The following is a 14964-nucleotide window of genomic DNA, read 5'->3' as shown; positions in this document are numbered from 1 at the left end:
TAAACAGTATATAGTACTGTTATGTATGTTTTCCAAATAGTATATAAGTGGGATCACAATGTTTATGTCCTCCAACTTGCCTTTCCCTCAAGATTATGTTTCTGAAATCTATCAATCATGATACATTACATCCTAATTTTTACACAAATAAAAAGTAGATTCCCACTGATTGCCTGGCAAAGCCTTTTTCTAATAGGAAACAAACTAAATATTCTTTAAAAACACAAACTAAATTAAACAGATATTTCAGACAAAATTATCAGAAGGTACAGAGAAGAAAATGGGTAAAAATGAGAAAATAATTTTTATAAGATATGTCAATATCATTTTAATTGTTGATTACCACTGTTACAAATCTTACCTCAGGCTGTCCTATTCCAAGGAGAGAAATGGCAAGTCCATAGACGACCAAAACATAGTTAATCATGGCCAGGTTCAATTGCTGTCAATAAAAATGCCTCAGTTAAAAATCTGAATATAATTCTGCCCAATTTGCATCTAGTCACAACAGAAAAAGAAGTGTAATAGAATCTCACTAATCAATCTTACGAATCAATGATTGTCATAAAATCTCACTAATCAATATGATTGGCCAAATCAAATTAGAAAAGAGATTTTTGTTCCAATAAAGCAGTTATCCTGCTATTTAAAACACAGAATCACTGTCTCAGAGTTCCTTGAGGCATGGTTCATAATAGATTAATTTATAATTAAAGTCATATTATTTTGCATATAAGCAGTACTAGTGACAGATTAAGACATTTACTTAGCTATTATAGGCATACCTCAGAGATACTGTGGGCTCGGCTCTGGAGCATCACAGTAAAGCAAATATCACAATCAAGTGAGTCTCACAAACTTGGGGGTTTCCCAGTGCATATAAAAGTTATGTTTTAGTGATACTGTAGTTTATTAAGTGTGTAGTAGCATTATGTCTATTAAACAATGTACACACCTTAATTTAAGACTTAATTGCTACAAATGCTAATGATCATCTGAGGGTTTACTGAGTCATAATCTTTTTTTAAAACTTTTTTTAAAATTATACTTTAAGTTCTGGGATACATGTGCAGAAGAACGTGCAGGTTTGTTACACAGGTATAACACGTGCCACGGTGGTTTGCTGCACCCATCAACCGTCATCTACACTGGGTATTTCTAGTGAGTCATAATCTTTTTGTTGGTGGATGGTCTTGCCTTGATATTGATGACTGCTAACTGTTCAGGGTGGTAGTTCCTGAAAATTAAGGTGCTGTGGCAATTTCTTAAAATAAGACAATGAAGTCTGTCATACTGATTGACTCTTACTTTCAGAAAAGGTTTCTCTGTAATGTGTGATGCTGTTTGACAGTATTTTACCCACACTAGAACTTCTTTCAAAATTGGAGTGAATCCTCTCAAATCCTGCCACTGCTTGATCAACTAAGTTTCTCATTTCAACAATATTCACAGCGTCTTCACAAGGAGTAGATTCCATTTCAAGAAATGACTTTTTTTGTTCATGTGTAAAAAGCAACTCCTTATCCCTTCAAGTTTTATCCTGGGGTTGCAGCAATTCAGTCACATCTTCAGGCTCCACTTCTAATTCTCTTGCTTGTTCCACCACATCTGCAGTGACTTCCTCCACTAATGTCCTGAACCCCTCAAAGTCATCCATGAGGGCTGGAATTTACTTCTTCCAAACTCCTGTAAATGTTGATATTTTGATCTCTCACATGCATCATGAATGTTCTTTATGGTATCTAGAGTGGTGATCCTTTCCAGAAGGTTTTCAATTTACTTTGTCCAGATCCAACAGAGGAATCACTATGGCAGCTATAGCTTTATAAAATATGTTTCTTAAATAATAAGACTTGAAAGTCAAACTGACTCCTTGATCCATAGGCTACAGAATGGATATTGTGTTACCAGGCATGAAAACAACATTCATCTCCTTGTACATGTACACCACATCTCCTGGGCAATCAGGTGCATTGTCAATGAGCAATAGTATTTTGCAAAGAATCTTTTATTCTAGCAGTAGGTCTCAACAGTGGGCTTAAAGTACTTAGTAAACCATGCTGTAAACAGATGTGCTGCCATTCATGCTTTGTTGTTCCATTTCTAGGGCTCCAGGCAGAGTGAATTAGCATAATTCTTAAGGGCCTGAGGATTTTTGGAACATAAATGAGCACTGGCTTCAACTTAAGTCACCAGCTGCATCAGCCCCTAATGAGTAATGAGCCCAACCTTTTTGAAGCTTTGAAACCAGACACTGACTTCTCTCTAGCTATGAAAGTCCTAGATGGCATCTTCTTCCAACAGAAGGTTGTTTAGTCTCCATTGACAATCTGTTGTTTAGCGTAGCCACCTTCATCAATGATCTTCATTAGATCTCGATAACTTGCTGCAGCTTCTCCATCAGCACTTGCTGCTTCACCTTGCACTTTTATGTTATGGAAATAGCTTCTTTCCTTAAATCTCATGAACCAACTTCTGCTAGTTTCAAACTATTCTTCTGCAGCTTCCTCACCTCTCTCAGCCTTCACAGAATAGAAGAGTTAGAGTCTTGCTCTGGATTAGGCTCTGGCTTAAGAGAATGTTGTGGCTGGTTTGATTTTCTACCCAGACCACTAAGACTCTCCACATCCGCAAGAAAGTTGTTTCACTTTCTTGTCATTCATGTGTTTACTGAAGTAGCACTTTTAATTTCCTTCAAAAACTTTTTCTTTGCATTCACAATTTGGCTATTTGGCACAAGAGGACTAGCTTTCTGCCTATCTTGGCTTTCAACATACCTTCCTCACGAAGCTTAATCATTCTAGTTTTTTATTTAAAGTGAGAGACGTGCAACTCTTCCTTTCACTTGAATACTTAGAGGCCATTGTAGGGTCATTAATTGGCCTAATTTCAATATCGTGTCGCAGGGAACAGGGAGACTTAAAGAAGGGGGTGGAGATAACAGCTGGTTGGCAGAGCACTCAGAACACACACACACAATTTATTAAGTTCCCTTTCTTAAATAGGCACAGATTGTAGTGCCCCAAAATAATTACAATAGTAACATCAAAGATCACTGATCACAGATACAGTGATAATGATAATGAAAAAGTTTGACATATTGTGAGAATTACCAAAATGTGACACAGAGACATGAGGTGAGCACATGTTTTCAGAAAACAGACTTGCTTGACACAGGGTTGCCACAAATCTTCAATTTGTAACAAATGCATTGTCTGCAAAGTACAATAAAGCAAAGCATAATGAAACGAGGTGTGCCTGTACTTTCTTCCTGGGTGAAAAGGTGTGACTAAAGATAGTTGAAAACCTTGATTTAGAGAAAAAGCCAGTTCTAATGACCCTAAACTATAGTCAAGGAGAGAATATAAACATGCATCACATACTGAACATACTCATGAAGTCTGAATTGGAGCAGTACCTGCTTCCCATAACCTGAAGTAGATTCAGCCAATCTCAGCAAGGTCTTAGGTATATTACTACAATGAGTTAAGCCCTTCGTTCTCTTCTGCATTCATCTGAGGTGCATTAGCATTGATAAACAAGTTATGATATGGCAAATTTACCTTTATTTTTTGAGGATCTAAACCGTTCAGCAACTCTGTAAAGGCCTGTGCGGCGCTGCGGCAACGCTGCTCCAATAAGGCCATATAGCCATCTTGAATTAAGCTTCTCAGCATTTTCATTATATTAGCAAAATCCTGGAAAAAAGAAATTCTATTTCAGTAACCCGAATCTACACATTTTTAATTTAAAACCTAAGATGCCAAGTTCATAGTAATATTTTATAACTAATGATAAAATGTTTACATCAATACCCAAACTGCCCTTATTCATCATATTCCTTTCTCAGCACCACACTTTTAAAGTGAAAATGAAAAGGTACTGCTTTACCATCCTAACTGCAACACCTCTTCTGTTGCCTGTGACAAAGATGGCTCATTTTACACTACATGGTACTAAGCCTCACTTGCTCTCCAGACTAAACAGACAGTATTTTTAAGTTTTAACAATATATATGAAAAACAACAGCCATCATTTAAATAAGTAAGTTGTCTGGGAGTAGAACAATTAGACACTTAAGAACATACAATCAATATTCTGATCACTACCAGATTTTAACAACTGCCATCCTGCTCTGAAACAAACCTTAATTCTAAGCAAGAAATAAATACTGTAATTGTTAACTGTACTCCTGCCTAACATATATTTGAATATAAGTAGATAAAATTACTGGGAGAGATAACAATAGGTTAAATGCAAAAGGAATAACATAAGGAATAAAAAATAAAAACAAAATTGCTATCATGTGCCCTTAAAGTGAGAAAAACTTTGTAATTTGAATACGCATTATAATTTGAATTCATATTTTAGTGACATGGGAATAGCTGTAAGTCACCAAAGTTCCACAAAGATTGGAGAGGCAAGGCTAGACATTAAGCCTAAAATCTCCTCACTCCTTGCTATACACGTGTGCGCCATTCAAAGGGGCCGCAAATGCAAATATGTATGTTGTATTCCTCACCGTTCCTAACAATGAAGATCCAAAAGGAGGCCCCACTGCACAAATCACAGAGGAAAAAGCAGTTTGGTTACCCATTAACAAAAGCCTTCTGCTGGCTTTTTTTTTTTGAGATGGAGTCTTGCTCTGTCGTCCAGGCTGGAGTGCAGTGGCAGATCTCGGCTCACTGCAACCTCCACCTAGGGGTTCAAGCGATTCTCCTGCCTCAGCCTCCTGGGTAGCTAGGACTACAGGTGCACGCCACCACACCCAGCTAATTTTTTGTATTTTTAGTAGAGATGGGGTTTCGCCATGATGGCCAGGATGGTTTCAATCTCTTGACCTTGTGATCCGCCCGCCTCAGCCTCCCAAAATGCTGGGATTACAGATGTGAGACCCTGCACCTGGCCTCTGCTGGCTTTTGAACCAATGAATCAAAGTTTGGCAGAACACTCCCCAGAATATGCATAGAAAAGAGCAGCTTTCAGAAAAACTTGAAAGCTCGATGACAGCCATACTTGTTTTAAGATATGAACTTGAAGTTATAAATGATGATATACTAGCCCTACAAATACTAGTTATTAGCCTTGCATAAACTCATTCAATTTTAATCTTGTTCTCATTCTTTTTCTTTCTTCTTTAAAAGAGACAGGGCTCCCAAACTAGTGAGAGGCTTAAAAAAGAAAACAAAAGAAAATAATAAATAAGACAGGGCCTTCCTATGTTGCCCAGGCTGGAGTGCAGTGGTTAATCCTCTCACCTCAGCCTCCTGAGGAGCTGGGACTACAGACACGTGCCACCATGCCCAGCTTTCTTTATCAGTCTAGAAATCAGATCCATACAGCCTCATGCTTTCATTGGAAGTCACTTCGCTCAATACGACATAAATGATCTGTCCTGAAAGCTCCAGCAGAGCAGGCCGAAATCACATCACTGCACACCCAATCTCTCTCACTCCTCAGCATATGGAGAGAGCCTCAATCAAACTGTGTTGAATGAACAAACAGAGGCTCAAAAACAGCGATCATATTTATTTAAATAGTCTTTTCATCTTCACAGGCTGTCATCTATTTAAGTATTTCATGGTGTTTAGAGTCAGTAAAAATCAATGTAAAAAGATATAATTTAAAATCTCCAACTTTAAGAAATTCTCAAAAATGCTTTTAAGCAAATGATTAGGAATCTATTTTAGTTCTTTGTAAAATATCTGTTATGTATACCTAAAAAAAGATCCACGTTTTGAAATGAGTATTCTACTCCATGTTAATGTATATTTTCCATCATGAAGTAACGTAAAAAGAATTTTATATACAACATTATCTGATTAAGTTAAATCATTTAAAGAATAAAAGTTTGCCCTCTAATGATTTTAGAATAAGTATAATGAAACTGTGTTTAAATCTTTTAAAAATATTTAAAGTTAATACTACTGTTAACTCTTTGAGAAGCAAATAATTCCACAGTGCTAATCATTAGTTAAACCTCTAGCTAACATAATTATCAAGTTAATATTTAAATTAGTGATAGATTGGATTCTTAGCAGTCATATATATTAAATGATATGTCTATAACAGCTGGGTGCAATAGCTCACACCTGTAATCCCAACACTTTAAGAGGATTGCTTGAAGCCAGGAGTTTGAAACCAACCTGGACAACACAGTGAGACCCCATCTCTACAAAACTACAATATAATACAATAATTATATTTAAAAAACTTAGAGATGTACATGATTAGAACCTTATTCATGTGAACAATGTTTTGTTCAAAGAGTTTTGCTTTTTCCATTGGAAAAGCTTCTCCATTACCTGGTGTTCAGCTCTGGAAGATTTAGAAAACTGTTTCTCCAAGATGTTCTTCAAATCTGCTGGTAAAGTCAATGGTGAACTAGAACTAAAAGAAAAAAAGCATTTTTAAAAATCATTTTAAAATAAAAGTTCTACTCATATAAAGAAAAAATAGGGCCAGGCACAGTGGCTCATACCTGTAATCCCAGCACTTTGGGAGGCCGAGGTGGGTGGATCACCTGAGGTTAGGTGTTCGAGACCAGCCTGACCAACATGGTGAAACTCTGTCTCTACTAAAAATACAAAAATTAGCCTGGCGTGGTGGTGCACCCTGTAATCCCAGCTACTTGGGAGGCTGAGGCAGGAGAATTGCTTGAGCCCAGGACCGAGATCTTACCACTGCACTCCAGCCTGGGCGACAGAGCAAGACTCCATCTAAAAAAAAAAAAAGAAAAAAATATAGAATCTGAATATTAGTTCGCTCTCATCCCTCCAATGTGACAGATAGAAGAAAAAAATATATTTACTGAAGGCCATGTAAAATACTGAGTAAATGGTGAGCCATACAAGTTGGCCGTTCTTTGGGGGGAATTGAAATTTTGGCAATATTTCTATTAGAAATCTCTAAATCCAATGCAATCTCAATAAACATTCCTATAAAATCAGAGGTGGAGGGAAACCAGATGAATTGATTATAAAGATGATATGGAAAAACAGCTTTTGAAAAAAGAGAAAAATTAAGGGGTATTTGCCTTGATCTGTAGTCACTAGTAACAACATGGGCCTAAAACAATAAATGTGCCCAATAAACAGTGCAAAGATGTTCAATGTGATGGGAAAATCTAATAATAAGATACAAGCATTTCAGAAAGTCTGACTCCCTAAGTTGGTGAGAGTAAGAAAATCTGAGGCACTCGATGTGGAGTTTTCTGAAAGCACTTCTGACATCCAATGTGTAGATTTTTTCCAATACCAAATATTGTCATTTTTCCGTATCAATTCAACTGTCCAACACAAAATGAGTGTGCAATAATGCAATTCAGTTCTGATACTAACTCCCAGAGTTAGCGCAGACCTCACAGGGTAAAGAATCAGTCCCACCAGACTGCCCTCACTTCAGCTGCAAGTGGGGTGCACAAGTCACCCACACTCCTGCCCTGCTGACTACAAGAGGGTTCCCATGAGTCCCTCTTCAGGCTCACTAGAAAAACAATGGAACTCAAGGAAGTGCTTACTATTACCAATTTATTATAAAGGATACAACTCACAAACAGCCAAGAGGAAGAGATGCATAGGAAGGTTGGGGGGTGCGAGGAGCTTCATGCTCCCCTTGGGCATGCCACTTTCCCAGCACATCAATGTGTTCGTCAGCCCAGAAGCTCCCCATGCCCTCTTTTAAGGACTTTACTAAGGTTTCATTATGTAGGTATGTAGGTACGATTAAATCAACCACTGGCCATTGGTGCCTAACCTCAATTTCCAGCCCCCCTCCTCTCCTTGGACGTCAGGTATGAGGCTGAAAGTCTTAACCCTCTAATCAGGTGTTCGGTCTTTCCAGTGACGAGACCTCCTCCTGAACTATCGGAGGCACTACCTTGAGTCACCTCATTAGCATAAACTCAAGTACATGGAAAGGGGCTCATGATGAGTAACAAAATACACTCTTATCATTCAGAAAATGCCATGGGTTTTGGGAGCTCTGTACCAGGAACTGGGACAAATACCAAATATATATATTTTTTTATTATACCACACCCTCCTGTAGATTAGTCGGAGTGTGAACAGTGCCTATTTTCTGAGAGAACCATTTCGCAATATCTGTCAAAGATAAAATTACATATCCCCTTTGATACAGCAATCCCACTACAGAAACAACTTCTATACATTATTTACAAAGTATTTATTGTAAATATACATGAACAGGTGCACAAAGGTGTATGTGCAAGGATGTTTGAAGTACCGTCTGATCTATCCCTCTCAAAGGAAAGAAAGAAGAAAAAGAGAGAGATGGATAGAGGGATAGAAAGTGAGGGAGGAAAAGAGGAACGAAGAGCCTAAATGCACAAAAATGGGGGATACAGCCATATTACAAAATACTGTACAGCAAATGAAGAATGGAAGCGCTCTGTGTTCTGAACATGGGAAGAAACACAAGATATTTTGTAAAAGACAAAAAGCAAGCTGTAGGCCAGAGTCATTCTAATAATAATGAAAATGATGGTGTTAACAGTAATGACGACTAAAGTACACCGAAGATTTACTATGTTCCAGGGCTCTAAGTGTTTTACGTGGTTATCCCATTTAATGAAGAAATAGTCCCATATGGTAGATATTACCTAATAAAGGAGTGTTCAGTTGGAAAAGTGAAACAAAATATCAGAAAAATAAATTTTTTTAAAATAAAACAGGTTAAAATTACAACTCTGCATTTAAAAAATTACCATATATTAAGATCTGGTTTCTTTAGGGGTACAGGGGAGGGCAGGGAAGAAGACTCATGATTTTTCTATCAAATAATAGAAAAACATAATAACATGCTATATCCTTGCTTTGTATTTAATTTTTGTAGCAGCATCCAAAAATGGTCATTTTTGAAAAGAAATGAGACTTCACTGATTTTTTTTTTAGTGTTTTGATATTCAAATCATTCCCCCTGAAGCATCTATCATGGATTCAGATTAAGAAATGGAAAAGAAATTGAAAACCAGTGTATTGTGGCAGACATGGCTTTGCTGTTTCTCCAACATCACTTTAATTCACTTCATAAACTTCTGTATTAAAAGATTTACAATTTCACATTGTAATCAATTTATATCTTGTTGTCAATGGGGTGTTAACAATAAAGACAGGAGGCAACGCCAGGCACACGCCTGCAATCCCAGCACTCTGAGAGGCCAAGGCAGAAGGATCACTTGAGGCCAGGAGTTCAAGACCAGCCTGGGCAACAGAGCAAGACCCTGTCTCTAAAAAAAATTTAGTTTTAGTTATCCAGTCATGGTGACATGCACCACAGTAGCAGTAGTAGTCCTGGCTACTTGGGAGCTGAGGCAGAAAGAATCACTAGAGTCTAGGAGTTCAAGGCTGCAGTGAGCTAGGGTTACACCACTGCACCGCAGCCTAAGTGATAGAGCAAGACCCTATCTCAAAAAAACAAAAAAAAAGATAGGAGGTAATTAATTACTGTTAATTTTCATGGGGATGTTTGATAGAATTCATTTTAGAAGTAGTCAGAATTCATTAGGAAAGATTTTCCTCTAACAATAATTATTCAAAAGGGCATCTGAAATATGCATACCCATGTCTGCGTATGCAGAGTAAGTTTCTCAACAGTCATGAAACTGTTAACAGTGTATTCCTGGAGGAGGCCTTAGAGAAGGGACTGCAGGAGGGGTCAAATGAGGTGAGCAGGGAAGGAGGCTTCATGTGCACCTTATATCTCTCTTAATGCTTTTTCCTTTTAGAGTACATATTCTGGGATTTAAGAAATTAATATGGAAATATTTCATATTATGTGACTTTCAGAAGTCAATATATTAATATCCAGGATTAATAATCCTTTAGCCAAAAATTATCCTTTCCTAAAGATATGCTTTTGATATTTGAAAGGGATTTTGGTAGTCATCATAATACATACATTAAAGTAGCTAATACTCGAAAAACAATTTTTTTTCCTTTTTCTTGGGAAGAGTATACTAGGGGGAAAAAAACATACCTTAGAGAAAAAACATACCTGAACTTCTCTGATTCATTGTTTCGAGATTTTTGTTTTCCTTTATGTTTTGGAGGCTGACCTGTGAACACAAAAGTATTTGTTCCTAAAATCTGTACATAAAAATCTACAAGCCTGAGGGTAAAACTATTTTTAAAATATAAATTGGAGTAAGAAAACAGAAGCAGAAATGTGGTACGTGGGTGTAACTACAAAAGGGTAAGCCAAAAAAGAAGCTACTGATGATATTTTTCTATATATAATAAATTATTAAATATAATCAATTATTAAAGATCAATTATAATAGCGATCATTATGATTTAGGTCTACCATAGATACAGAGAGATACAGGAGATAACTCCTGTTCTCAGACAGTTTATAATCAGGTGGGGTGAAAAGACACATCACTTCAGTAGTTAAACAACAATCATCCTTATGAAGAAAAGAAAATACTGTGTTGTTATTGACATATAAATTGCATAGTCAGTAATATCTCTCACAACTCACAAAAGGGAAAAATCACTTAAGCTGGAGTGGTTGAGAAAAATGTTAGTGAGGACATGGCATTTGTGTTCGGTTTTGAGGAAGAAGTACGATTTGGATAGAATGGCCTGAACCCAAGAGTAGAGAGTTCATTTCAGAAGCACTAAGTAAACCTGTGTGATTTCAAGACCTCAAAAAGGATGGAAGCCTGGAAAAGGACTGCTAAGGCAGGCTGAGGTGAGTGTTTACAGACTCTTAGCTTCAGATCCAGCTCTGTGAGCCCAGATTTATTCTGCTGGCAGGAGTAGGAAACCACTGCATATTTTTGGGCAGGGAGAGCCACGCTCAGAGCTGTGTAGAAGAACTGGTATGGCAGGAGGAGCAGGGTGCATCTGATGAAGGTTTAAGGGGAGGGCACAGACACAAGTCAGAGCCAATGTAATAAGGAGGGAATGAGAGCCTGGGCTTTGGTGGCCTCAGAAAACAAAAGCAGCTTTTGGAAAGGTAGAAGAATTCTAGTTTGATTTCCATTCTGTGACCTTGGACAAAACTACTTAACCTTAATCCTGGAACCTCAATTTCTTCCCCTGTATGTAAATGCTGAAGGGTGGACAGAATTTATTTAATTAAATGATAGTAATGGCCTGAGAAATATCAAGAAATTAAAAGCTATCTTCCAAAAAAAAGTTTTATCCTCAAAGATGTTTTATATGCTGTTAGAACTGCATCAGGTAGGACAACTGCCTGAGTTTCCCCTCCCTATCATTACGCTAATGTGCTAACCAAATGGAAATGCTCAATACTAAGTAGCTGTATCTATGGAACTAACTGAGCCTGAGCGAACATGGAGCTGCAGGTCACAAAAAATAGAAATGGCTGCTAGAAGCAAAACCATGGAAAGAAAAACCAACCACCCAACAAACAAGACAAGGGAAAAGAGAGGATCACTAACTAAAAAATCAACAATCTCACCTGAAGAATCCTGGGAGGAACACCACCAGGCTTGAGGTCAGTCACTGTTATGTGTGACCACAACCTTAAGCCATCAAGAAAACCTGTATTTTCCTAAATTCCGTGTTAAAAGGCAGGGAAGCATGTAATATACTTTAGAAAGATTTTCCTCAAACTCTGGTGGTATTAAGATTCAGAAATAAACGAAGCACAAAAATATTCACTTCTCCAGAAACTTCATCTCCAAATGATGCCAAGTAATGAGGTTCTGCGGTGTCTGTGTTTACTAGATATGTAAATAAATACATGCACTGAGCACATACAACTTAAAACAAATGAGACTTAGCCTACAGCACTGTTATGGTCTGGACATCTGTGTCCCCGACAAGATTCACATGTTGAAAACCAAATCCTCAAGGCGATGGTAATAGGAAGTGGAACCTTTGGGAGGAATTAGGTCATGAGGCTGTCCCCTCATGAATGGGATTAGTGCCCTTATAAGAAGAGACCCCAGGCTGGGCGTGGTGGCACACGCCTGCAATCCCAGCACTTTGGGAGGCCAAGGCGAGAGGATTGCTTGAAGCCAAGATTTCGAGACCAGCCTGGCCAGCATGGCAAAACCTTGTCTCTGCTAAAAATACAAAAATTAGCCTGGTGTGGTAGTGCATGCCTGTAATCCCAGCTACTCAGGAGGCTGAGGCAGGAGAATTGCTTGAACCCAGGAGGCAGAGGCTGCAGTGAGCCCAGATCATGCCACGGCACTCCAGCCTGGGCAACAGAGCAAGAATCTGTCTCCAAAAAAGAAAAAAAAAAAAGAAAAAGAAAAGAGACCCCAGAGGGCTGTCTTGCTCCTTCTACTACATGAGAACACGGCAAAAAGATGGCCATCTATGAACCGGGAAGAGGACCCTCAGCAGACATCGAATCTGTTGACATCATGATGATGAATTTCTCAGCTTCTGGAAATGTGAGAAATAAATGCTTGTTGCTTATAAGCTATCCAGTTTATGGTATTTTTGTTATAGCAGCATCTGTTCTCAATATGGGTGATATCACCCCCAAAAGGGTGAAAATTAGTTATTGGGAGACAAAATCAATTCCTTTTATACATAAAGCACAGATGCACATATGGTACATAAACAGCTATTAAAATTTTATGGGGGAGAACAATTAGATTTAAAAAGGTCTAAACAGGCTCCTAGCAGGTGGGAGGAAGGGAGGCAATAATAAACTTTCAATAATGAGAAACAACAGCCTAAAAAAAATTAAGAAGCAGACCAAAAAGAGCTATGTACTTCATCTTTTCCTTTCCTTTTATTTGAATTTCCAAAATTACATTCACTAAATAATACGAAAAGACTGAGCATTGATTTCAAATAAATATTCAATATTTTCTTAACATAGAAGCATTATAAAGTAAAGGAGAACAAGAGTGGATATAAGCAAGGCTTGTGCACATTGTAGGGCATCCAAATTTAGGAGACATTATATTAACTTGGCAACAATTGATATAAAAACAATACTCACTTGATGGTGGTGAAAATTCAGGATGACAGTCACAATCATCTACCTTCAACGCCTCATCCGCCGCCTGCCAATGAAATTAGTGAGACTTAAAAAAAAAAAACAACCCAGCCATGAAGAATTCAATAGCTATATTAAAGAATTTAGAATAGAATAGGATAGAATTCACCCTAGCAGCTAAAATATGCAGCTGGTTATTAAGCCTAAATGTATAAACAAGCAAACAAAATGATAACTAATGATAAGGATCATGATATGCAACGACAAATTCTTGAATGACAATTCTATTTCTATTGCCTAGCACGATGTCTGACATGACAATTGTTCAATAATATTTGAATTAACACTATCACATCTGTACATAAAAATCTACAAGCCTGAGAGTAAAACTATTTTTAAAATATAAATTGGAGTAAGAAAACAGAAGCAGCAATGTGGTATGTGAGTGTAACTACAAAAGGGTAAGCCAAAAAAGAAGCTACTGATATTTTTCTATATATAATAAATTATTAAATATAATCAATTATTAAAGATCAATTATAATAGCGATCATTATTATGATTTAGGTCTACCATAGATACAGAGAGATACAGGAGATAACTCCCGTTCTCAGTTTACAATCAGATGGGGTGAAAAGACACATCACTTCAGTAGTTAAACAACAATCATCCTTATGAAGAAAATACTGTGTTGTTATTGACATATAAATTGCATAGTCAGTAATAGCTCTCACAACTCACAAAAGGGAAAAATCACTTAAGCTGGAGTGGTTAAGAAAAATGTTAGTGAGGATACAGCATTTGTGTTTGGTTTTGAGAAAGAAGTACGATTTGCACAGAATGGCCTGAACCCAAGAGTAGAGTTCATTTCAGAAGCACTAAGTAAACCTGTGTGATTTCAAGACCTCAAAAAGGGTGGAAGGCTGGAAAAGGGCTGCTAAGGCAGGTTAGGGTGAGTGTTTACAGACCCTTAGCTTCAGATCCAGCTGGAAATGCTCAATACAATTCCAGATCCAGCTGGAGATGCTCGGTATAAACTCCTCTCCCTAATTGAACACAGTCTCTTAGAAATTTTCAATATTATCAACAAGAGGACTTTTCCAACAACCGAAGGGAGAAGATACAAAGAGAAGCGGCAAAATGGTTATTTTTAAAAATATGTGGAAAACACATAAATGTGATTTCAAAAGAAATTCTGTGACTTTCAAATATTATTTACGTAGTTATATGAGATACTCAGATTATTTATTAAAAAGAGAATCATTATTTCAGTAACAATAGGCAAAAAGGGTTCAAATCGCCAAAAATTTGGTTTCTATTACCACCAAAATATTACTGTAAAAATATGAGACTATCTATCCTTGAAAAAAACTGTAGTTTTCAGTGGAGCTTACCTTTAGATTCTGATTACCACCGTTGGCCATTTCGTGATTAATTTTTCTGAAATCTCTTTCCTTCTCCACAAAGTTAAGTGAAGTAGTAAATATAGGTGCTGATAAACTCCTAGGTGTGTAGGCCATAAGTGGGGGAAAAAAGGAATTATTATACATTTTTTGAAAGTTATTCTTTGAATGAACAGGTTGCAGCAATCACAGCCTTTTTTCCTTGAAAGCAAGGTATTATTGTTTTAAAAAGATTTCCTACCTGTGAGATGGGGCTTTATACATAAACATTATTTTATATTTGGCATTAAACTCAAAATAAATAAAGAACAGGTCAAGGGCTGGGTGCAGTGGTTCACGCCTGTAATTCCAGCACTTTGGGAGCCCAGGGCAGGTGGATCAGCTAAGGTCAGGAGTTCAAGACCAGCCTGGCCAACATGGTGAGACCCCCGTCTCTACTAAAAATACAAAAATTAGCCAGGTGTGGTGGCATGTGCCTGTAATCCCAGCGACTGGGGAGGCTGAGGCAGGAGACCTGCTTGAACCCAGTAGGCGGAGGTTGCAGTGACCCAAGATCGTGCCACTGCACTCCAGCCTAGGTGACAGAGGGAGACTGTCTCAAAAAAAAAAAA

At 37.6% G+C, this 14964-nt stretch overlaps 1 protein-coding gene across 23 annotated transcripts in view; it reads right to left on the bottom strand.

Moving 5' to 3' along the window:
* TTC3 (tetratricopeptide repeat domain 3) overlaps positions 1-14964 on the bottom strand; it is a 129820-nt gene that overhangs the window by 63602 nt on the left and 51254 nt on the right. For 21 of the 23 annotated variants that reach the window (XM_024352459.2, XM_063803664.1, XM_063803668.1 and 18 more), the window contains 6 exons: positions 14345-14453; positions 12955-13018; positions 10015-10075; positions 6306-6390; positions 3564-3698; positions 362-442 (listed from right to left, as the gene is read on the bottom strand). In XM_024352459.2, the coding sequence (XP_024208227.2) occupies positions 362-442; positions 3564-3698; positions 6306-6390; positions 10015-10075; positions 12955-13018; positions 14345-14453 (535 nt within the window). The remainder of the gene's footprint in view (positions 1-361; positions 443-3563; positions 3699-6305; positions 6391-10014; positions 10076-12954; positions 13019-14344; positions 14454-14964) is intronic. The other 2 variants (XM_063803671.1, XM_063803670.1) reach the window with 1 other exon arrangement.

Source organism: Pan troglodytes, chromosome 22, assembly GCF_028858775.2.
Source record: "Pan troglodytes isolate AG18354 chromosome 22, NHGRI_mPanTro3-v2.0_pri, whole genome shotgun sequence".
NCBI classification, from domain to species: Eukaryota; Metazoa; Chordata; class Mammalia; order Primates; family Hominidae; genus Pan; species Pan troglodytes.
The sequence above is the reverse complement of the archived record's forward strand: the minus strand, read 5'-3'. Positions and strand labels throughout refer to the sequence as shown.